This window comes from Parasteatoda tepidariorum, chromosome 6 (genome assembly GCF_982258835.1).
Source record: "Parasteatoda tepidariorum strain Cologne lab strain chromosome 6, Ptep-v5.0, whole genome shotgun sequence".
NCBI classification, from domain to species: domain Eukaryota; kingdom Metazoa; phylum Arthropoda; class Arachnida; order Araneae; family Theridiidae; genus Parasteatoda; species Parasteatoda tepidariorum.
In genome coordinates this window covers 14,700,563-14,725,449 of record NC_141760.1, presented here as the reverse complement: position 1 = coordinate 14,725,449, position 24,887 = coordinate 14,700,563, and the positions used below count along the sequence as shown (strand labels likewise).

Below are 24,887 nucleotides of genomic sequence, written 5' to 3'. Positions count from 1 at the left end.
TTCTAATCTTATTTAGTTTCTAATCTCTTCAAATTAGTTTCTAATCTTTTCTGATTTTTTTAAACACCGAAAGCTTCTCAGAGCAATAAAATTGTAATATTAATTTTGTTTCCATGTTTGTTACCAAGTAGACTAAGAAAACGCCTTTTTTTTTTTTGGTTCACCAAAAATGTTTTATTTTTTAGGACATTTTTTAAAGACATTGATCTAATTTCTTGCAAATAGAAGAATTATGATATTCTGCTTATAAAATTGCTTTTGAAAAAAATTTTAAAATTAATTTTTAAATTAATATCAAATTTATAATATTTAATTATTTTATATTATATTAATATTAAAAGAAAACATATTAAACAATTTATTAATATTAAAAAATATGATGTTCCTTGAATTAATTCTGATTCTAAATAAAGACAATATTACAGAGTTTGTTCAGACATTACAAATTTTATATTAAACAAAAGATTCAGAAAAATGTACTACATCAAACAATTATTATACCATATTTGTAAGTAATAACACTATTAGCAAACAAGAGTCATAAAATTCTTTATCTTTCGCTTAGATTTTGAGCTATTGAACTACGTGCCAAACACCCTCTAGCATACACACTAGTATTTGTTGGCAAATCATCTGGTTCGTCATCATCATTGTCATCTTCTATATACTCCAACAAAGGAATATTTCTTTCAATGCAAATGTTGTGTAACACACAACAAGCCATGATTATCTGGCATGATTTAGATGGACTATATAATAAGTTGCCACCTGATTTATGAAGACACCTAAATCTTGATTTTAATACTCCATTACACCTCTCGACAGAACTCCGGAGGGATCTTAGTTTTTTATTGAAATTTTCTTCAATTGCAGTTGTGGGAGTATCATAGGGTTTTAATAACCAAGGCTCTAATGGATATCCGGCATCTCCAATTAAATAATCTGTGCCTGATGTTAATACTCTCCTCAATTCACAGGCAGCCCAAATGTATGCATCGTGAACACTACCTGGCCACCGTGCCACCACATTTGAAATTTTCAGATCTTTATCACATACCTAAATAGAAGTAGAGTAAAATTAGTAAATCTTCTAAAGTTCTTAAAAATAAGAAAAAAATATTTCTGATCCTGTCGAATTTTCCTAATGATTTCCGGTTCACAAGAGTTTGAATAAAATTTAACTATGCTAATATTTGAGAACACTAAGAATAAATTTTAAGTCGATAAGTAGACTACCAAAAAAATAAATGTTAAGTAGACTAAATAAATAAATGTTAAGTATTTTTGATTTTTATTTTCGTGGGATAAACACACAAGCAAGTAGAGCAGTGGTTTCCAACCTGTGGTGCACGCCCCCTATGGGGGAGCAATACTGTTGCAAGGAAGCGTGTAGCTGTTTTCAAAATATAATTTCAAATACAAACCAAAAAAAATCAAATGGGTGTCAAAAAATGAATAAGCAGTATACGTAATCCACAATTCTAACTGCTGATTTTTGGTGCACAAATGCTAAAACATCCCATTCATACTCTTCTTCAAATCAAAATATCTTGCTTTTGTGTTTGTAGCCGAGTACCGATGGGGGTGGAATCAAAAGTTAAGCACTGGCAACATCCCGGTTATTCTCGTGCTTACTTGCGCCAAACTTCAGTAAACAGAAGCTTTAATTTGTCAGTAGTCCCTACCTTATTATGTTGTAGTAGTATTAATTATATAACATTTTTTTGTTTTATTATATTTCTTATAATAAATATATTATATTAGGGTAGATAACTACAAACTGAATTTCAAATTTATGACAAATTTTTTTTATATAAGCCTGAAATATATAACCCTGCAAATTACTTTGAAATGGTGGTGGATAAAAATTTACAAAATCGATTTTATTAAACAAAGAATCACAATAAATAAACCACCACTTCACATTATTTATTTTCTGTCCGGAGCGGCATATCTGCATAAATACAAAAAGTATATTTTGCCAATTTTTAATAATTTACAACTATAATAAAATCAACGAATTAAATTAACTTACTAATTGAACATTAATCGAAAAAATGCTTTTTCGATTTATGTACATAAACCAGTCATCTGATGGCGGTCTTTGAATCGGTATATGTGTCCCATCAATTATTCCCAATAGTCTTGGAAAGCCACTAGCTTCAAAAAATTTCATTCTTGTGTTCCGCTTCTCTTGGTCAGTAGAGGGAAATTTTATAAACATTGGAAGTATATCCACTAGAGCTTTCGTCACTCTACCCAAGCTTCTTGACACTGATGACTGCGACATCTCTGAAAATTTGCTGTCAGCAGTCACGCCTTGGAATGATCCTGAAGCAAGTAGACTGAGAGTCATTAATACCTAGAAAACCAAACAATATAAATATTTTAATAAGTAAATAAAATTCTTGAGAGCATCTAAACAGTGACTTATGATAAATCAAAAAAAGAAATAAAATAATCACACAGTGTAACATTTAATTCACACCTTACCACTTAGATAATTCTTTTTTTGTGCACACTAAAAATACCTTTACCTTCTAGATGTAAGTAGTACACATGCATAGATACATACTTTTCAAAAAGCATTTTATTTAAATAATATTTTAATAAAAAAAATTTCTTTTTACAAACCATCACTCGTGAAATTGTACTTTATTTAACATAAAGTACTACTAATACCAGTAGGTCTTATATGCTAGAGAAATTTGTCAAACACAATAACCAAATAAAGTTTAAATTAGCCATTATTTAATAATTTAATATATATATATATATATATATATATATATATATATATATATATGTAACATAAAAAGCTTTTATTAATCTTTTTATGTTAGTTTCTTTGCTATAAAACAACTCCTACTTTATTACTAATTAATTATTCTATTTGAAATACTTTCTCACACTTTTAAAAGCCACATCCTGTTCTTAAATCTATTTTTGGCTCAACTATGCATTTAATTAAGAGCAGGACATATTTCCCTTGCTTTGTGTGGGAACGCGCGATTTCTTTCATAAACCAATAGTAATCCTTATCACTTCCCTTTTCCCCTCAAATATAACAAAATAGAGGGAAATTCCTTTGCTACTTTCCCTAAGATAAAAACTTAAGCACACAGTTTTTGAGTGCGAATTTGGAGCTCCGCCTTTGCTAGAAAATGTCTTAAATATACTATGTGAAGCTAATAAAATATTTTTTGCCTTCCAACTGCTATCTGCGTGGCCTAACATCACTCACCATGACTGCTACCCTTTCAAGCCTAGCAGGATAGATAAATTTTGCAGTTGGTTTGGCACTTTTTTTTTTTTCTCACTGGCTCCATTAAAAAAAAAAAATGCTTTTTTCAAATAAGTAAAAAATATATAAATATAAAAGGAAAGAAAATAATCGAATGAAGTTTTAGGAGATGCCGGCGTTGCTCGTGAAACAGATATCCTGACTAAAAGAATGAGAATTTCGGGACTTTCCTTCATAATGGGTCCAGACGTTGCCTCTACACCGTTGTACCGGAATCGCCGTTAAAGAATTGATGTCTTCGCTGTTTTGGTTTCGTTTTCGCCTACCGTGTGTTACCATCAACAATTAGCTTCTTGCGGATTTACAGCAAGTGCTTGCTGTGTTGCCCTACTTGCTTGCTGCTTGTCGGTCTCATTGAGGATTGATAAAGGTTCATCATATGATCGAATTGATTTCGTTTTCTGGCGATTTTCTCGAGTGTTCTGTGTTTCCTTGAACGGAAGATGACCAAAAATGTGATCTCAAGTGGTAGCTATGATTCCGCTCGCGTGTGCGCGTGATTCATCAAATATTAGAAGTGATTTATTGGTGATTAATTACAGATGTGATTGGTATTTACTCTCAAAAGTTTAAGTTTTTAAACGTGAATACTTTTGAATCATTTACGCTCATATATTGAAATAGGAACATATAATTTTATGTTTATTGTTCCAAATATTTATTCCGGTAATATTATATTTATCTATTAATATTTATATTTTGATAATAGTTCCATTTATTGATGCTATTATTCAATGGTTTATAATATTATTTGTTTAAATTAAATAATGATATTAAAATTTAGTGCTATCACATATTTTTTTTTTTCACTTTTAATGCAGTATGATTATGGTTTTAATTATTATTTAAGGAATCACTTTTTATATTGCATTATATATCACAGTGTATATTATATTGATTGTAGAAGAAAAATTTAAATTTTTATTTTATTATGGTGTTTAAAAAAGCAAAATATGTGCTATTCATAAATTTAACTTTTTTTTCTTTTAAATGTTATATTTAGTTAATGAAATTTATTTTGGTTATTTGAATGCCCTTACGGAGTGGCAAAAATTACAAATTAAAGATGGTAATCAAAAATAGTGCAACAAATAATTTTGAAAATCAATACAAAATTTTTCAAAATTAGAATTTAAGTGAAGTTAGACCCGGAGAAGGTTCAGGCATTTCCATTAACAGATCAAGTTTATAAGAGAAAGAGTCAAACCCAACATAAAGTCACCAAACCACGAATTGACAATGAATAGTATCCGGATACACTCAAAATACATTCAAAATAAAAATAATAAAAGTAACAACTACCCGATGGTGACTAAGAAAACTATCATGTTAAATACTAACACAGGTGGTACTTTAAAAATAAACCCAACAAATATTTTAGAAAAGTTATGTGTCCAAAAAGAAAAAAAAAAAAAGATAAATGAAAACAAACAAAAAGTAATTTGCAAATTAACCTAACTTGCACTTCAAATTAAAAATAAGGAAAATAGCTAGGTCAGTCAAAATTTAAAAAACTGATTTACCTAATACCATATTGAATTTGAAAGCTTTGTTTTGGATTTCAATTAATAATGAATTGTGTTAAACGGGTTGTAATGTAAATTCTGAGAAGACTGATCACCTTTTCTAATTGTAAAAGCAATTTGTTCTCACACATTTTTTTTCCTGAAATCCTGGTTAATGTTTGCAATTAAAAAAAAAAAAAAAAAACCAAAAAAGAAAGTAGATAGAAAAAAAATTTTTTTTTTCAAATCTAAGAAAAACAAAAAGAAAGGAAGAAAATAAAAATTTGGGCATAAATAAAAGAAGAATAGTAAAAAGAAAAATGTTAACAAAGTAAGTTTAAAGAAAAATAAAACAAAAGATAGACTGAAAATAAAGACTTAAATAGCAAAACTGAAAAAATCTTGAATTATCAAGTCTTTTTGAGACTGATTGTGATAATGTGGGGCCGCATTGTCAAAATCATGTTGACGGAATTATGCAAATTCAAGATAATAAAAAAAAAAATTTCCAACTTCAAGAAATTTTTCAGTTATTTTTGCTAAAAACAAATAGTATATAGAGACAATAAAAATTGAACCTCAAAGGTTAAAATAACCATCAAGTTTACCAGTGTAAAACTTTTTATTTTCTCATTGAAATAAAAATACTGAAGTCTTAAACTTCAGATTAATGACCATTGTGTCAAAAATTTTTTTTACATTTTATATTGAAAATTTTTTTGATAAAAAGTGTCAATTTGTATTTTTATATCTCATATCACTTGCATTTTCATATTTTTGTATCTTTCTTGTTATTGAATATGAATATTTACATCTTTTAGGAAATTTTTATAGATTTTCTTGTCTTAAGTGAAAAGTTTATTTTAATTGTGTTAGTATGAGGAATAACTTTATTTACTGTGATTATAAAGAAGGACTGAAAAAAGTTAATCACAAAAAACTTTTGAAAATGGAGATCTAACACTTCATTTCGATAGTAGCGCTACTTCAAAAATTTTTTTCTTCCTCTAACACTGTATGAAAATTTTTTTTACATAGTGTGCAAATGTGTTTTTTTTTCATTATAATTCATGTTACTTTATATCTTGTTGATATTACAAATATTAGTATTAAAATTTTTAATTGTGTCATCATAAGGAAAGTTTTGCAAAGGGATAATTTTAAAAAAATTTTAGATATTAGTCAAAATTTTTCGGCGAGGGGGGATGTAACATAAAAAGCTTTTATTAATCTTTTTATGTTAGTTTCTTTGCTATAAAACAACTCCTACTTTATTACTAATTAATTATTCTATTTGAAATACTTTCTCACACTTTTAAAAGCCACATCCTGTTCTTAAATCTATTTTTGGCTCAACTATGCATTTAATTAAGAGCAGGACATATTTCCCTTGCTTTGTGTGGGAACGCGCGATTTCTTTCATAAACCAATAGTAATCCTTATCACTTCCCTTTTCCCCTCAAATATAACAAAATAGAGGGAAATTCCTTTGCTACTTTCCCTAAGATAAAAACTTAAGCACACAGTTTTTGAGTGCGAATTTGGAGCTCCGCCTTTGCTAGAAAATGTCTTAAATATACTATGTGAAGCTAATAAAATATTTTTTGCCTTCCAACTGCTATCTGCGTGGCCTAACATCACTCACCATGACTGCTACCCTTTCATATATATATATATATATATACACACACACATATATATATATATATAGAGAGAGAGAGAGAGCCCAGACATGTTTCTGTTCCAGAATATACTACTATTAAACTTCTTTAATCTTTAAATTTATTTCAAAATCAAATTTTTTCACAAATAAATAAATGATATAAATAATTGGCATGATGTAAATGATTTATTTCTAGATATATTCATTACTAAAATAAATATTTGTTAAAATCATTACATAATAGCTTTAAAAATAAATCAAAACTTGAAGCTAGAAATTTTATACTGTATAAATATTTTGATGAAAAATAATATTCAAAACTAAACATTAAAGTTTTTTTTTGCAACTTAAAACAATAACAAAACGGAAGTGTAAATAAATTTTTTTATTTCATTAGGGCCCATGCGTTTTGACATAGCATAAGTGATTACAGTGACAATATTTTTCAAAATTAATGTGAAAGGTAATCCTTTACTGTTTACTAAGTGCAAGGTAATGTTTTCTACTACACAAACTTTTAAGATTTTTGACCTGATAGAAGATATAAGTTAAAATGGGTAATAAATATGTTAAATTACTGCTTACAGTTTACATGAGATAGAAAAAGTAAACAAACAAAAATATCTTACCTGTTGTTCAACGGTATGGCCTGATGTCTTTAGCTTTATTTTGCTCTCTAACAAGTCACACACATATAAATAAGATTCTCGAGTCAAGCGATAGCGGCTTATAAATTGCTCTTCTGAAAGATCAAGAGGATTCATATAATCCCGTAAATATCTCGGGATTTTATTTTTTCGTTTCTTAAAAGAAGTAAAAAATCCGCCATTGTAATCGTCAACAAACACCACGATACAATTCTGGCCTGTGATTGGTCAGAGAAGTTCTATCGAACCTCAACCTTCGAAGTCAAGCTATCGTGCTGGTCACGTGATAAAAAACGTTCGTAACGTTTCAGTTGAATTAGGAAACACGCATTTTTTCGAACCGATCGAGAAGTAACCAGTCGTTCGATCGAATTTTGTTTCAGTTGCATAGGGCGCTTAATCTATGCATTTTATAAATATTGTCTTAATATTAATGAAGAGTTGATACTAATTGTATTACTTGATTGCTATCTTCATTCTCCTCAAACGTATACAAATTGGAAGTAACAGTCTGCACAATTCAAGTGCTCATTAATAGGCAATTTATTTTTGAGCAGTAGAAAGTCATTTCTTTTCAAATTTAGTAAAGTAGTAACTTTATGTATTTTGAGCATAGCTTAAATTTATTAATTATTTTTTCTAAATGAATATTCAATAAAGACATTTTAATTTTATGTGGTGTAGACCATTTTGAAACACTACTATTACTTTTAAGCAATTTTACTGAAATATATTAAAAAATTCAGAATTTTTTTATGTTTGATATTATATTAGAATTTTTTGTAAATTTTAAGAGGGAGTAGTCGAAATTGTATTAGGAAAAAATTTGATATTATTAGTTGATTGTAGTAGGAGATGTTGATGGCGTAGCAAATGTTAATCACTAATTCCGTAGAAGACACACAAAAAATCGAATGATAATAATGTAATGTAACAGTATAAAAAAATTAAATGAATTGTAAAGAAAAGATTTATTAACCTTTTATTTATTTATTATTTTTTTTTTTGAAATAATGTATTTTTTATCTTTTACACAGGTTGACAGAATTTTATTCTTCGTCTCCTCTTCTGCAATTTAAAATAACCTGTATTATATCACTGACGGAAATAATTACAAGCTTTCATTTTCTAAAAACCATAAACAGAAGTAGAAAGAGCAGTAGTGAAAGTGTTCAGAGAAAAATGTTTTGACCTTAGGGAGCTTTCATAATCATTTATATAACTTTTTATCTTAATTTACTTAATTACCTTTATTAATCTTAATCTTATCAGGACTTTTATAATCTTAATTATGTATTAGTTATTTTTGGAGGTTATTGTGGTAGCAATTTAAAAAAAAAATTCCTGTACTGGATCTTTTATTGGATTAATAACATTTTACTATGGCCTATTCAAAATTGTTATACAAAAGTTTTTAAATATATTTTCTAAACATTAAATCTGAGGAAATTTGCTATTAAATATTCTTTGTAGATTAAAATTCAAATTATATTTTTATTATTAAACAGTTCAAGATTCTTTCTTTAAATGTAAACTTCTTCTAATTGTTTTATATTGTACAATTTTAATGTTGATACTGCATAATGTATATGCATGTTACATAAAATATTTATAAATCTTTGTGACAGTTTTCTTTAATCTTTTTGTTCTTATTCTCTTCTTTTTAAGTACTAGAAATTAGTCAAGATAGTTTATGGGTGAGAGCTTATAAATTTCTTCATTCATAGTTTCAGTGTAATCCATTAAATTTATTTCCTTAAACTAATATGTTTAATTTACTATAAAAATTATTTCATTCAATATATTGTTCTTTCCCATTTCAAATGATTTGTAATCCAATGATGTTTTTACCAATAAAAGTTTTTAAACTAAGAACTATTGCTTGTATGTTGCAAAAAAAATAAAATTGGATTTCAGTGGAGTTGTATAATAAATTTTAATAATAGTATATTTTTCTGTATTAGATGTAAAAGGCTTCAGCATGCAGAATTTATAGAAATCAATACTTTTCTTGATGTAAAAGTTACTCTATAAATAACAATAATAAACGATGTAGGAATCAAATAGCAAATGCCTAAAGTTATTGAGTATCAAATAATGTTTCTAGAACTTTCTGGAATCTTTTTCTCAAGTTGCTAAAGTTTCTCATCAAATATCACCGAAATACAAATTTATTTACATTTATTGAAACAGTCTTTTCGTTTTAACTATTTCAATTCATAATTTAAAATCAACAAGTCCAATGGATTACCAGTAGGTCCAGGTTTTACTTTTGATGTATGACGAGGCATGTCAGAGAAGAATGATGGAAAGTTAAGGTTTATTTATGTATAGTTTATTTTTTTAAAAAAAAAAAAAAAAAATTTTTAACCCCTATATCTATTTACAATATCAGTTGTTAAAAAATTTGGCTTTAAAAGAGCATGATATAGCATAAGCTTTTTTATAAGGAGTTTGATAATAATTATTACAAAATAATAGCTTGCATAAGGAATACAAATTGAAAAATTTGTTTGAGTAAATTAACATTCTTTAATGATAGTAACAAGTGGTATATATATGTAACACAATAAAAAACAAAAAAGATTACGAAAGTCATAAAAAAAAATTACTTTTATAGAAAAAAAAAACACACTTTTCTGGAAAAAATTTTTTTTACTTTTTATTTATAAAAAAGAACATTAAATATTAAAAAATATATTCTTTATATTTTTCATAATCAATAATTTTCTGCTTATGTTAACTTTTCTTCAATCACGAAACACCAAAGTGGGCAAAATTAATGTGAATTAATATACAAAAAAGTCACTTATAAAACAAAGTATTTATGAGCATCGTTGCATATTTTTTTACTTAAATTTAACCAAAAAAAATCTTTTTAAATAAATTTTTTTTGTTTAAAATTAGTTTTGTTTAATTTAAATATCTTAAGAACACAAAACAATCAATAACATCGGCTTGACCAAGAATGGTTGACCCGGATGCTTCTTGATACCCTAAAATTTCGAAAAAAGAAATATGCTGAATAAGAAGCTTGCAGGGAGCACAATATAGGTTGGCAGGCTGCCTGTTGGACAGCCCTGGTCTATATTATAAATAGCTTATAGCAGTTAATAATATAAAAATGAAAGATTTAGAGACTCAATAAAATAATTGGAATACTAAAAAATTTTGTATGAACATCAACAATATACATATAGTTTAAGTATATATCTAAACGTTACAATTTTTCACACAAGTTTACCTTTTTTTAATGTCATTCGTGTATTATTACTGTTTGATTTCTTATTCTAAATTAAATTTTTAGTTTCTGACAATACTCTAAATGATGATGAACCAGACATGGATGGACATTTACATTCTGTAATTCTGAACGATGAAGATGAAATAAATACATCTGAACAAACCAACCAGGATGAGGCCGAAAAAATTCATTCACAGGAGATTGATTATGAACCAATGTAAGTATAAATGAGTTGTATTTTTTTTTCTTTTTTAATCACAGTATTAAATAAAACTAGGTATATGATTAAAATATGAAAAAATTATTCAAATTTAGAGTTCAAAATTGTACTATAATCCATCATATTACTAGTAAATAATTGAATATTAATTTTTAGTTATTTTAAATAATTATAATTTTACACAATCATAATAGTTATTTTATTTAAATAACATTAAAGAAAATTGTTAGAAATGTTTCAATCAGAAAAATAATTGAAGATTTTCATAGGATATTGTTTTTCTGTGAGAAAGGAAAACCTAGAATGATCTCACTATCACAAAACTTCCTTATCAGTGATTAAAATGAAGTAATTGAAAATACAAAATTACAACCTGAAATAACACAAATGTAGGAAAGGCAGCCACATGGCCATCTGCCTTTTAATGAAGAATGCTGCCAAAGCACTACCTTATAATGCAAAAATCACACCTACTCTAGCAGCCATAAAATTTCTCATAACAAAGTAACAAAAATATTGAACACTTGTACAGCACTTCCCGCCGAAATCTAATAAGTCCCAATTTAGGTCAAGATAAAACTACATATAAATTTTGGTGTTACTCTCCTCAATAGTGCTTGAAAAATATTGAATGGCAGCACTACCTGTCCCCCCAAAAATTTTTCAGCTCCGATTGAGGTCAAGCTACCTGTAATTATCAATTTGTTTGTTGTTTAATATGTTTGGATAAACAGTGCTTTTATTTATTTTTTTAATTTCAGAGATGAAACAGACTTGCTGGAGGATTCTTTTTCTGAAAATTTAACTCAACCAAGTACATCAACAACAAGGGTCAATAACCAGGTTAAAACAATAAAACAGGGCCGAAAGCGTCGGCGCATCAATGACTTTGAGGAGGCTCTACGCAAAGTTATGGAGGAAACGACAAACAAAGTCCTGGAATTCGAAGAGAGGCTTGAGATCAAAGCCGAAGAGAAGAGAGAAACTTTTCGCAACACCATTATTCAGCAAAATGCAGAAATGTTAAAATTATTAAAAGAAAATATAAAAAAATAAATTTTCTATCATGATGAAGTTAATAAATTTTTGCCTTATATATTTTGTCATTATTCTTGAATTAATTATGATTTAAAAGTAAAACTATTTTTTCTAGTTTGATTTTTGATGATTGTCTAATTAATGATTTATCAGTATTTTTTTAATAGATTCATTTATAACATGGAATTTATTTTGCAATATAGATTTATTTTGAAAATTCAATTTCTTTAAAACAATAATTTAGTACATTAGATTTATCTAAAAAAATCAATATTAGCAGCACAACATTCAACAAAGGAATACCATACATAAATTATCCATAATTTTGTACCCAAGACATAGCAGATTTCTTTTTGATTTACTGTCATTGGAGTATAGCACAGGATAAACAGTTGGGTCATTACATAATGTTGAGTTATCGTCCCATTCGTAAAGATACTCATCTTGAATATCTTGTGCGATATTGTGCAACATGCAAGTACTAGGTACTTTAAATTTTTCATCTGGGAGTCATTGGCCTTCAATAAGCACCTCCAGCGTCCTTTCAACATGCCGAATGCATGCTCGACATACACTCGGCACCGACTAAGCCTCTTATTGAAGGTAGCTTGCTGCCCATTTAAAGCACCACTAAATGGCTTCATCAGCCACTGTTTTAAAGGATAGGCTGGGTCAGCAACAATGTAAGGGGGAATTGTGGATGCAGCACCAGGCAATTCACAAAAATAATTGTCTAAGATGCCTGATTCACACTGCACGAACAGCTCAGAATTTGCCAGAACCCTTGCATCGTGTACAGATCCTGGCCACCCAAAATTTAAATTTATAAATTTCTTCTTGTGGTTCACCACTGCTTGTAAAACAACACTGTAAAACTGCTTTCGGTTAAAATAGTCTTTTTTATTTCTAATTGGAGCTTTTATAGGAATGTGACAGCCATCTAAAGCACCCAACACTCCTGGTAGTCCACAGACACCAAAGAAGGAGTCTGTCGCAATGGACACTTCATCTCCTTCAGGAAATTTCAATTCCTCCATGTAGCAACTCACCACCACTCGAGTTGTTTGTTGCACAATAACACACACAGTGCTCCTTGCCATTCCAAATAACTCAGCAATATTTCGAAGTTCAGAAGAGCTGCTGAGTCGCAGTAACATCACAGCTATTCTTACTTCAACTGAGAAAACATCTCGTACCACTTTCTTCTTTTGGAGATGAGGGCGAAGGAAGTCACAGATGATTGTAAATGTTGACCTATAAAGAGAAAAAATAAAATCATTAAACATGAATAGAGAAACAAGTAATTAAAAGTGAATGATTTTGTGTAAATGAAAAGACACCCATAGCTCATGTAGTGTATTTTGACATAAAATATATTGCCAATTATCAGGGTATAGCAGAATTTTAAGGGGCGAATGTGCCAATATTTTCATACAAAATAAGGGTAATGGGTTTGAAAAACACATCATTTTCTATCCGAATCAATAATTTATGTTTAAATATTTAAGCCTATTCTTTGAACTTTTAAATTAAAATATACACTATTACAGAAAAATAGGATGAAAAAAAATTACTTAAATGTCCTGCATATATTAAGTATGTTAACAATTGTTATTTTAATTTTTGGCGAAATTACATTCTTTTTTGTTGATTGATCAGAAAAGCACGAGTTACATTCAGATTATAGGAGTTAAATAAATATATATTAAATAATATAATTTATACAAATAAAATATCCAAACATACCTGTTTATTCTAAAAGTTTCTTTCCATCTACTATCATCATAATGTTGGAGAACTGTCTTTTCAAACCATTCTGAATGCCGTATTTGTTTCCACATTCTCCTGTGCGGAAATGCTAAACTTAAGGATGAAACTGCTGATCTGCACAGGATGTTTAACATCCTTTTAATACGCCTTTTCCGAGCATCATTTATGTCGCTCAAAGCATTTTCAATATTTTGAACGAATAACAATGATATTATTTGAATATTATCCATTTTAAATGAAAAGTATAAAAAACTTTACCTCAAAATGTAAACAAAAATATTGCAAGGATTGATGGGATATATTTTCTTACTTCCGATTTATCATGTGACCAATGACGTAGAGGAAGTTGTTTGAAAATCCGGGGTTGAAATTCTTTTGCGTGTAAACGGGTTTTCTTACCGATTATACATTGCCCTGTAAAATCCCTGTACCCTTCTTTTACCCCGGATTAATAGATTGCTCATGTAAACGGGGCCAGTGCGTGACTTTTTTTCCCCTTCGCATTTTCCCTTTTCCCTAAAATTTCGCAGTTCCCATTTTTGTTTTATTTACTTTTATGACTTACTTTGATTGCGCGCGCCTACTTTGATCAAAGTACTTTGATCGTGTCAACCCGCCTTTAGTCTTAGTAAATACGCATCCCGTAAATGATGCGGCAAATATGTAAGGGCATTTCATAAATAGTACGAATTGCATAGAAACTCCTGCCCGGAGTACCAAGGCACGCACCTAGGGTTGCTTACCTATTCTGAGCTTATTGTTCGGTTGACCTTGAACGGTACTTTTATTTATCTAAGAAATTTAAATTTCATTTATGTTCTTTTAATAATTATTGTCGCTACTATCCATCTACTATCATCATAATGTTGGAGAACTGTCTTTTCAAACCATTCTGAATGCCGTATTTGTTTCCACATTCTCCTGTGCGGAAATGCTAAACTTAAGGATGAAACTGCTGATCTGCACAGGATGTTTAACATCCTTTTAATACGCCTTTTCCGAGCATCATTTATGTCGCTCAAAGCATTTTCAATATTTTGAACGAATAACAATGATATTATTTGAATATTATCCATTTTAAATGAAAAGTATAAAAAACTTTACCTCAAAATGTAAACAAAAATATTGCAAGGAGTGATGGGATATATTTTCTTACTTCCCTGTAAATAATTATTGTCGCTACTATTCCATCTACTATCATCATAATGTTGGAGAACTGTCTTTTCAAACCATTCTGAATGCCGTATTTGTTTCCACATTCTCCTGTGCGGAAATGCTAAACTTAAGGATGAAACTGCTGATCTGCACAGGATGTTTAACATCCTTTTAATACGCCTTTTCCGAGCATCATTTATGTCGCTCAAAGCATTTTCAATATTTTGAACGAATAACAATGATATTATTTGAATATTATCCATTTTAAATGAAAAGTATAAAAAACTTTACCTCAAAATGTAAACAAAAATATTGCAAGGAGTGATGGGATATATTTTCTTACTTCCGATTTATCATGTGACCAATGACGTAGAGGAAGTTGTTTGAAAATCCGGGGTTGAAATTCTTTTGCGTGTAAACGGGTTTTCTTACCGATTATACATTGCCCTGTAAAATCCCTGTACCCTTCTTTTACCCCGGATTAATAGATTGCTCATGTAAACGGGGCCAGTGCGTGACTTTTTTTCCCCTTCGCATTTTCCCTTTTCCCTAAAATTTCGCAGTTCCCATTTTTGTTTTATTTACTTTTATGACTTACTTTGATTGCGCGCGCCTACTTTGATCAAAGTACTTTGATCGTGTCAACCCGCCTTTAGTCTTAGTAAATACGCATCCCGTAAATGATGCGGCAAATATGTAAGGGCATTTCATAAATAGTACGAATTGCATAGAAACTCCTGCCCGGAGTACCAAGGCACGCACCTAGGGTTGCTTACCTATTCTGAGCTTATTGTTCGGTTGACCTTGAACGGTACTTTTATTTATCTAAGAAATTTAAATTTCATTTATGTTCTTTTAATAATTATTGTCGAAAATTTAAATGAGCTTAGAAATAGCTGCCCTCACACAAGTTCATTGTATTCATTACATTTTAATTTTAGTTTCATGCTCAACTGATTTTTCAGTTTGAAATCGCAGTTTATAATGTAACAAAGTATAAGTATAAAATATTAATTACTTGCTACTGGTGGCTTTTGTGAAGAACAGTGTTCACTTTCGTTGTTGTTTATTATAACGTAGTGTTCGGTAGCATCAGGTGAAGTAAGGGGGTTCCTTGGGGTATTCATCCGTTTTTCCTTCGAGGAGAATTTCATTCCCCCTTCCTTACCCGTCGAATATCGAAGGCCCTGTTATTATCGTTTAGAAAACGATTAGAAGCTGTTAGCGAAGAATTCTGAATGCTCTGCGAGTGTACTATGCATGATTCTTTATCGCCTTACGAGATCATCGCCAACAAAACCAATTATTTTTATTTTTTGAATCCGGAATGAAAACTTTAGCAGAAGAGTTCCGATTTCTGTGTGGATGCTAGTTTCTGTTTAGTTAAAGTGGTTCTTCGCTTACTGACCAAGTACCAATCTTCATTTCTATAGTTCTTTTTTTTTTTTTTTTCCTTTTCCCTTTATTTCAATCGCTTTATTTTGTTATTCACAGATATATTTTAAAACAAAAGGATTAACTAAAATAAAAAGTTTGTTTTTCATTAAAGCTTCATACGTAATTAAAATTAAATAAATTTGTGTCTTAGATTTAATTTGTGTTATAAAATTTTTAGCAAAATAAATTCACCACATGTTTTAAAATGCTTTAAGACAGGGAAAAAATTATATATCACATTTACCCATTATAGCTTTCTGATTATGTCATTTTAATAAGGATAAGAAGGATATGAAAAGAATAGTGTAATAATGCAATCTCTAGGAGAGGAGATTTTATTAAATAAAAATGAAAAAAAAAATTTGGAATAACATGCATTAATAAACATTTTTGTTTTAAATTTATATATATGTATGTGTCTAATCATAAATACAGGAGTTTAACAAAATAATTGAGACACCTCGATACTAACACATTTTTTAATATTTAAAAAATAAATACTTAGAGAATCAGTTCATAAATTTAAAAATTATTGGATGGTACGATTTCTCCTACATATCAATGAAGTTAACGCTTTTTGAAGTTTGAGGTACCGACAATGAACCACAAACGGAAAAAAATGTTTTTCAACAACTGTGCCAAAAAATGTGGCAATAAATTTGCAACTCATAACTATTATTTTGGATATTATATGCAATAATTGGACAAAACTTCGTACACCTTGGTTAAATATTTCTGGAGATGTATGAAAATTTTTATAAAAAAATAATTTTTTTTTTTTGCTATAGTTTAAATATTAAAAAAAAATTAAACAAAGCGATTGAATCAATTTTAAACTGATAACGAAACTATTGCTTTAAAACTAAAAAAAATAATAATTAAAACTGCGCCAGATAAGAGTAATTGAAGTAGTTGCTTTATACAGCGCATGTGCAGAAAAAAATTTTTAAAAAAAATTATCTTAATTTTACAGTGAATCGTATTTGACAACTAATAAGTTAAGTCCGATTTGAATATCTTTAAAATGAAAAAAGTTTCAAGCAATTTTCTAAGTAGTTTTCTTACTCTTTTATGAGAAAACTCAAAATTATGAGGGTTTTTTCACAAATTTCATTTTGTTCTATTAAACAAGATTTATTAACAAATGATGATACCCAGAAAATGATGGTCTGGATAACAAAGTGTGATGGAATTAGGAAATAAAACATGCGAAAGAAAGGATACTTTAATCGGCATAATCTCCAACCGATGTCATTTATAAATCTTGTTTAATAGTACAAAATGAAATTTGTGGAAAATCGTTTATTATTTTGAGGTTTCTTTTAAAAAGAAAAAAAAAACTCCTTAGAAAATTGCTTAAGATATTCAAATTGGACTTAAGTAGTAGTCAAATAAGATTCACTTCAAAATTAAGAAAATTTTTTAAATTATTTATTTATTTTATTTAGTTATTTTTATTTTGCGTATATGCGCAGTATAAAGAAACGTTAATTACACGTATTTGGAGCAGTTTTTAACAAATTTTTTTTTAAAAATTTCTATGTCAATAATATTTTAATCAATTTAAAATTGATTCAAACGTTTTTTATTTTATTTTATTGAATTTTTTTAAAGTTATTAAAAAAAAACGCAAGACAAAAAAATAATTTTTTTTTAAATCTTTTTTTTTATAAAAATGTTCATATTTTCAAAAATATTTAAGCTACGTTTACGAAGTTTAGTTCAATTATTGTATATAAGAACCAAAATAATAAGTTACAATTTTATTACTACATTTTTTTGTCATAGGGTGCTCAAAAGTATTTTTAACGTTTGTCATTCATTCTCGGTGCCTCAACCCTTATAAAGCTGTAAATTTCATTGATATGAATAAGAAATCGAAGGATCTAAATTTATATTTTGATTCTCCATGTATTTTCTGAGAAATATCAAAAAATGTGTTAGTATCGATTATCGAAGTCTTTCCATTATTTTGTGCAACTCCTGTAGAATTCTTTTAATCAAAATTCGAACATTTATCTTCATTTTCAATGAAAAAATCGAACATTATGATTTTAATAATTTGGAAGTATACTTTTTCAATAATCATTTCGTTTAAAATAATTAAACACTACTGTAGACACGTGAGGGGCTATTGTGGATAAGTTATAAAAATAATTATTTAATCTATTGTTAGTTATAAAAAGTAAATAAAATTAAAATACCATTCAATTCTCAACTTGGTTATTCGATTTGTTAATATTCTGTACCACATCCACCGCTATATTTTTAATAAGATACAGCGACCACTGTGTCTATAAATGATAGCAAAATGATAAATTATAGCATTTTGTCACTTAATTTGAAAATAAACAAAAGAACCAATAATAATTCAGCAAGTCTTTTGTGTTTAAAATAGTAGTTTGAAACAGCGCAGGTGTAGAAATCAAAAAATTTTCTTTACGAATTCAGCAAAAGCTGCATTTGAATGGGGAAAAAAATTAAACATTGTTGGCAATTAATAACATATTATTCCGGAATTTATATTTAAAAAAAAGCATTTGGATAAGGAAGGATTTTAATTAATTTAAATAAATACATAAAATGTGGTCATCATGCTCTGAGGTTTATATATGATAAAAATATCAGGCAATCGTACCTTATCTTAATTGTTAAAACTTTTGATTTTAAAATGATTTAACATATCAATTTAAATATCCCTGATAAATATCTCTAAATATATTAAAAATGTCCCGCAGTGGACTGATCGTTAAGACACGGTTCCCAGCAGATCACCGAAGTCAAGCATCGCTGGCTGCAGTCAGAGTGCGGGTGGGTGACCACTTGGATTAGTCTGCGTAGGGACCGAGGGTTTGCGGTATTGGTCCTCGTTAAACTGTTCTATCGTAAAGTGCTCAACTGTGCGTACAGGTCGTCGGGCTACCGAAGCAGGGGTGCCATCCCCTCTGCAGAGGATCAAAATTGTGATGGCATGACTTCGGATCATCCTCCGGGATGTTTCCCAGACCGTCTCCAAAAGCCCATTGTGCAGCTCCAGTGCGACGTAAATGAACTACTATTAACTAAAAATATAATGAAAAATAGTTAATAGTCGCTTCATGTTAAACGTCATATTTTCAAAACCTAAGACTCATCAGCAATCCAGTTGGAGACACACACACTAATTCTTTAGTTTATTCAGGGCCGGATTTAAGCTTGGTGGGGCCCTAAGCTACTGAAAATGATGGGGCCCTTATAAGTTCAATTCCATTTCTATACACCTAAAGTAAACTGTCATTATTTTTTATTGTTGAGTATTAACATTTTATTATTAAAAAATTTGATAGTATTACTTTATTGCTAAATATATTAATTGTGATGAGACTATTATGTAGAACCTTTCTTTTATTGCACAAATTTTTTTAACGAGGGGAAAAAGTTACAAAAAAAAAAAACACATTTTAAGCACAGAGTAAAAATTTGGCGTGCTGGGCCGCTATATATTTAACAGAGTTTTTTTTTTTTTTTTAGATTCATTTTGAATATATTTTATTTGCAATTTTTAATGATTTTTTTGCGAATTGTTTTCTCAATTGTTTTTTCTTTACGTTACAAAATCTGTGAGACTTAGAAACATGAAATTTTGAATGCGCGTAGAAAATATGCAAAGAGTTAGAAAGAAAACAAGAAAATACAATTTGATTATTAGTTTTATTTTTTTTTAATTACCGCCGTTAAACAACCAACTCAATTTTGAATTTACGGCTACCAATGTTTAACTCCGTAGCCTTGTAATTTTGAACCCAATCCAGAAGACAAGGGAACTGCTAGATTAGTACCCAGAGTACACACACGTGCACTGCAACCAGTCCATTGCGAACTGCAATACCATACCGATTTCTGATCCTTATTCGTTCTTTTATAGTTGAATAAATTCTTCCTAAATATAAGCACTCTGCCTCCTCTTTCCGAAGGAAGAAATTGAATATTATTTTCGTCCATTTCAATTTTTATTTGCAATGCAATTTCGAATAAAACTAATTTGTAAAATGTTGCGTTAAAATTAAAATTGTAAGTTATCATTGATATGTTTAAATTGTGTTCACTTCTCTTCACAAACGCCATTAGTATATGCTTATATGAACCCAGTTAGTTTTGGTAAAAATAAATTTAAGAATATTTTTATCAGCAAGTAAGACTCCTCAGTTCAACCTCTCACTTAATTGCTGGCGCGTCACCCCTACGGACGCCAACCCGAAGGGGTGTCCCTTTCGTACGCCAAAACGAAGGGGTGTGCAACCCTAAATGCCACACACCTCTTTTAACCCCCTATATCATTATCTCCTCCATCATGGCTGCAGCTTCTTAGAGGGGTGGGGGCCGAAATCCAGGTGCATCTAAAAACGGATGAATACCCCAAGACACCAAGTAAGGGCTAGAGACTCTGGCTTGCTCAGATTTTCAACTCGACTGTGGTCTGTAAAAGTATGTATGTAGCTTGAAAACGTATCACTAAAAACAATCACTAAAAATTGGTAAAATTTAATTTATACCCAAGATTCCAACAATGTGTGGATCTTATTATGAGTAGTAAATATATTTTATTCAATACATGAAATGCTACCTTTTATCTACATTGAATGATTGTTAAATACTAAGGATTGTATAAATATATTTGCAAACTATAAATAATTTTTTCGGATTTCTGTTCGCAATTGTTCCATTTTAACGTCTTAATCTCCAGTCATTGTACATTTAACATCAAATAAAGATAATAGGAAAGAAACTGAACATTGATTCTTGCAAAGCTTTTTATTTATTCAACGTTCATCAATAAATTAAAAAAAGATGATCATTCAACTATTAAGGAAATATAAATTTCTAATGAAAATGCAGAAAATCAATACTTTGAATAAAATATAATTACATATCCTTTAAATAATCTTTTATTATTTCTTGCTAAGTTTTGATTTGCCGCATTCTTTAAATGAGCGCGCCATTTTCTGTTGTGTAGTCGTCTGTAACAAGAAAGAAAGGAGAAGGCGAGAACATGCCTGGAAAGGTCATCTTGTTTCCTATGGGCAGCACATCCTGAAGCTATACACTACCTTTCTAGTAAGGAATGTTTGAGTTTTCATAAAATGGTGTCTTTTAATAACTATTTTCTCACGTGTTTCACTTTTTAATATTTGTTATAAGGTTTTTGTTGATTTATTTTAATTTGGGTAAATTAGTTTCATCTTATATTTAGATAAAACTAACAATCATTTAAATTGTACACAGCTTGCTTGTTCTAGGATGGATTTCGATGTGGTTAAAAAAAATGAAAATTAGACAGTGAGACGGATAATAAACTACATAGTATCTATTCTAACCTACAACCTTATACACATCTTAATCTACCTCGAAAGCTAGAAGTTGTTTTAAACCGTTTACGTATCGGTCATACTCGTATTACTCACAGACATCTTCTACTAGATGAGCCTGCTCCAGAGTGTTCCCACTGTAAGGAACCGCTCACTGTGAAACACATTTTAACCAAATGTAGCAAATTTAAAATTCAGAGACAACGCCAATTCGGTTGCTTTAATCCATCATTGATTTTATTAATTGGTAACAGTCCCACGACAACATCTTCTCATACCTCAAAGCCATTGGTTTTGATACATCAATATAGATATTTAATAAAAACCAAGTTGTAGGTGCGATATAGCCACAACTGGCTCTAGCGCCAATAACTAACATGTGTGGACTGTACTTCTTTATATGCGGTTGCACTGCTTAAAGAGACAATTACGATCATGTATGCTCTTCGGTAGATTTACATCAACTGACGTTTGGCTCTGAAAAATAACGCTAAGAAGCCAACGGGCGTAGCAACATACCAGCTCGCGTTGCAATATCCATGATATTCAACTCAGTTATTCAAATTTAAAAATAACAAGAAGTGCAATTATGACATAACAAAGTAAAAAAAAAATACATAAAGATTATAAAACGAACACAATAATTCAACTAATATGACAGAAATTAAATCTTTAACAAAAGATACGGATCACTACAATGGTTGAAATTTACTTAGTAGATTAAATTAACTTTAGTATTTTGACAAATGAATGCAATTAGTGAAAATTTAAAGCACAACAAAGTTGTTAACTAAAATTATCTTCAATAGAAAGTAGTAAAATTCTAGAAATAGGTCTTTTAAGAGGTCCAGATTTAGTATTTACTATTACAACTCGGACCTTTCCATCAGAAAAAGGAATAGTTTGATCTATTCTTCCCATCATTCATTTAAAAGTGGGAAAATTGTCCTCCTTAACAATAACCATATCTTTTTTCTTAACATTATCTTTAAGGGGGGTCAGGACCCTTAAAACTCTCAAAAAATCGATTTTTCAAGAATCATTTTTTTTTATTCCTTGCATTATTCTGCGCATTTTCATATCTTACATTTCGAAATCTTTCAATTGGTTCAAAAGTTATAAGGGTTAGAAGACAAGTCACTCACCAACAATTGCTTTAGTGGGCGTGGTCGCGAATTGCTTCATTTTGGGCTTATCTTATAGTTTCTAATAATAATCTGAGATTTAAAGTGTCTACAACTCAACTCTGCTCCAACCCTTTGCAGATTTTATTTGTTTATATTCGAATTGCATGCGTTTTTTAATCTTAGATTAATATTTGTACATTCGTCTATTAGCTTTCATTTTAGTCAAAAATCTAGTTTCGGTTTGATTTATTTATTATAAATAATCATGAATAATCCTCGTAGATCTGGTCAGAGACCAAAAAAGAGAAGATTTCGTGGAAATCAATTTCGGCAAAGTGTAAATGTGGGCAGTTGCAATGTTTTTATTGAAAAAGAGGATTTTAAAAGTGCTTCTAAGAAAAAGCTTTCGATGTCATGTTCCAGTTTCAAGGATATCGAAACTGAAACTAAAGAGACTTTTGATGGTTATCGCCTTATTGATGTTGCTTCCTTGATAAGTTTTTTCAATAATGTAGCTGCTTGTGGAATTTGTCATGCTTCCTTGAAAATGACTGAGAAATCCCAGTGTGGATTGTTGTCTTCTTTTGAAATAACATGTCAAGCATGTCAGAAAAGGGATGTTTTTAAAAGCTGCAAACTGATAGGAGTGAATAAGAACATTCCAGAAGTAAACAGAAGATCTGTTTTTGCAATGCGGTGCATTGGTGGTGGACTTTCAAGTCTGCAGACATTTTGTTCTGTGATGTGCTTGCCCAAGCCCATAACTCAGAAATCTTATGATAAAATTAATTCTAAAATATTGGAAGTATCAAAAGAAGTTGCTTTGTCATCCATGGAACAGGCAGTTAACGAGGAAAAGTGTCTATCAGATAATCCAAACAGTCTAACCGTCAGTGGAGACGGCACCTGGAAAACCAGAGGTCATACGTCTTTAATAGGCGTATGTACCCTGGTAGGCGGCGAGACAGGAAAAGCTGTTGACATAGAAGTAATGTCGACATTCTGCAAAGGTTGTGCTTCGTACAAGGGTCCAAAGTTTGGCTTGAGATATCATAAGTGGCTATCTTCTCATAAAACAGTGTGCCAGAAAAATCATGCCGGCTCTTCTGGAAAAATGGAGGTTGACGGCATGAAGAGGATTTTCCAAAGATCTGAAGAAAAATATGACGTCAAGTATGAAACATACATTGGCGATGGTGATTGTAAAACTTTCCAGGCTATTTGTGAGGCAAAGCCATATGGAAAAGATGTTTCGATAACCAAAGTGGAGTGTGTGGGACACATACAGAAGAGAATGGGCACTCGTTTGCGAAAACTCAAAACTTCATATGGCAAAAAAAGGCTTTCAGATGGTAAGACGACAGGTGGTCGGGGAAGACTGACAGACGTAACAATAAATAGAATTACAAGTTATTATGGCAATGCAATTCGCCAAAACAGCAATAACTCAGTCAACATGCGAACAGCGATTTGGGCCATATGGGCTCATACTTGCAGCACGGATAAAGAGCCGATGCACTGGTTTTGTCCGAAAGGCGAAAATAGTTGGTGCAGCTATAATAAAGCTGTGCATAACAACAAAGTGCATGAGTATAAGCATCCAATGCTGGTTGCTAAAGTTGTTATGGAGGCAATAAAGCCAATATTTAAGGATCTGTCTCATCCGTCTCTTTTGAAAAGATGTTTGGGGGGTAAGACCCAAAACCCAAATGAGTCGTTGAACTCACTCATATGGAAGTTTTGCCCTAAATTTGCTAGTGCTGGCAAAAATGTTGCCGAAATAGCTGCATGTATGGGTGTTTGTGTTTTTAACGATGGAAAAAAGTCTTTGATGTCTATTATGAAACTGTTGGAGCTACAAATCAACAAAAAAGCAAAGCAAAACTTTCATGCTCAAGATAAACTCCGCGTAACAAAAGCTGAAAAGCGAGCTAGTGAACAGTCTATTGTAGCTCGTAGAGTGAAACGACAAAAAAAGATTTGTGAAAATGAGAGAATGAAAAAAAGTGAAGGGGGGGATATGTATATTTCTGGTGGCTTTTAATTTTTAAATGTTTTTTTTTATATTGATTTTATTATAAAATAATAAAATGTAAGAAATTTATTCCTTTATATCTATGTCTTTGAGGTTACTTAGGATTTCTAGATAAACATAAAAATGGATATTGTTATAATAATCAAAATTTTAACTTTGTGGTCATTTTTATAAACAATTTTTTAAAAGTTACTAATTTGAAAATCTTTTGTTTGCTTTTGAAAATTTATTTTAAAACATCATCTTTTAGATTTTTATAAATCTCAAAAATCTATCATTTAGGTTGGTTTGGTTTTTGTATCAATCATTTCTAAAGTTTGAAAAGTTGATTGCTATTTGACTCGATGCTCGTTATGTGACAAGTCGTTGTGAAATGTTACTTTATTTTGTTTATAAG

General features: G+C 29.8%; 2 protein-coding genes across 2 annotated transcripts; one reads left to right on the top strand and one right to left on the bottom strand.

Annotated features, from left to right (window-relative positions):
- Window positions 1-427: 427 nt before the first annotated feature.
- LOC147807592 (uncharacterized) lies at window positions 428-13,661 on the bottom strand. Its single transcript, XM_087166701.1, has 5 exons — window positions 13,368-13,661; window positions 11,879-12,875; window positions 7,102-7,344; window positions 2,036-2,362; window positions 428-1,057 (listed from the first exon to the last, which is right to left on the bottom strand). Exons 1-5 carry the CDS (start codon window positions 13,619-13,621, stop codon window positions 551-553), a joined length of 2,328 nt encoding a protein of 775 aa, XP_087022827.1. The 5' UTR covers window positions 13,622-13,661; the 3' UTR covers window positions 428-550.
- Window positions 10,046-11,679, top strand: LOC147807593 (uncharacterized). Its single transcript, XM_087165446.1, has 2 exons — window positions 10,046-10,580; window positions 11,345-11,679. The coding sequence occupies exons 1-2, from the start codon at window positions 10,462-10,464 to the stop codon at window positions 11,637-11,639; spliced, it is 414 nt and encodes a 137-aa protein (XP_087021572.1). The 5' UTR covers window positions 10,046-10,461; the 3' UTR covers window positions 11,640-11,679.
- Window positions 13,662-24,887: the final 11,226 nt, after the last annotated feature.

Excerpts from the sequence above, each read along its gene's own strand:
- LOC147807592 (XM_087166701.1), bottom strand. The coding sequence starts at position 13,621 with ATGGATAATATTCAAATAATATCATTGTTATTCGTTCAAAATATTGAA. Across the intron at positions 12,876-13,367 it reads GAAACTTTTAGAATAAACAG|GTCAACATTTACAATCATCT; the intron begins GTATGTTTGGAT and ends TTCTCTTTATAG. Across the intron at positions 1,058-2,035 it reads TTTCGATTAATGTTCAATTA|GTATGTGATAAAGATCTGAA; the intron begins GTAAGTTAATTT and ends ACTTCTATTTAG.
- LOC147807593 (XM_087165446.1), top strand. The coding sequence starts at position 10,462 with ATGGATGGACATTTACATTCTGTAATTCTGAACGATGAAGATGAAATA. Across the intron at positions 10,581-11,344 it reads GAGATTGATTATGAACCAAT|AGATGAAACAGACTTGCTGG; the intron begins GTAAGTATAAAT and ends TTTTAATTTCAG.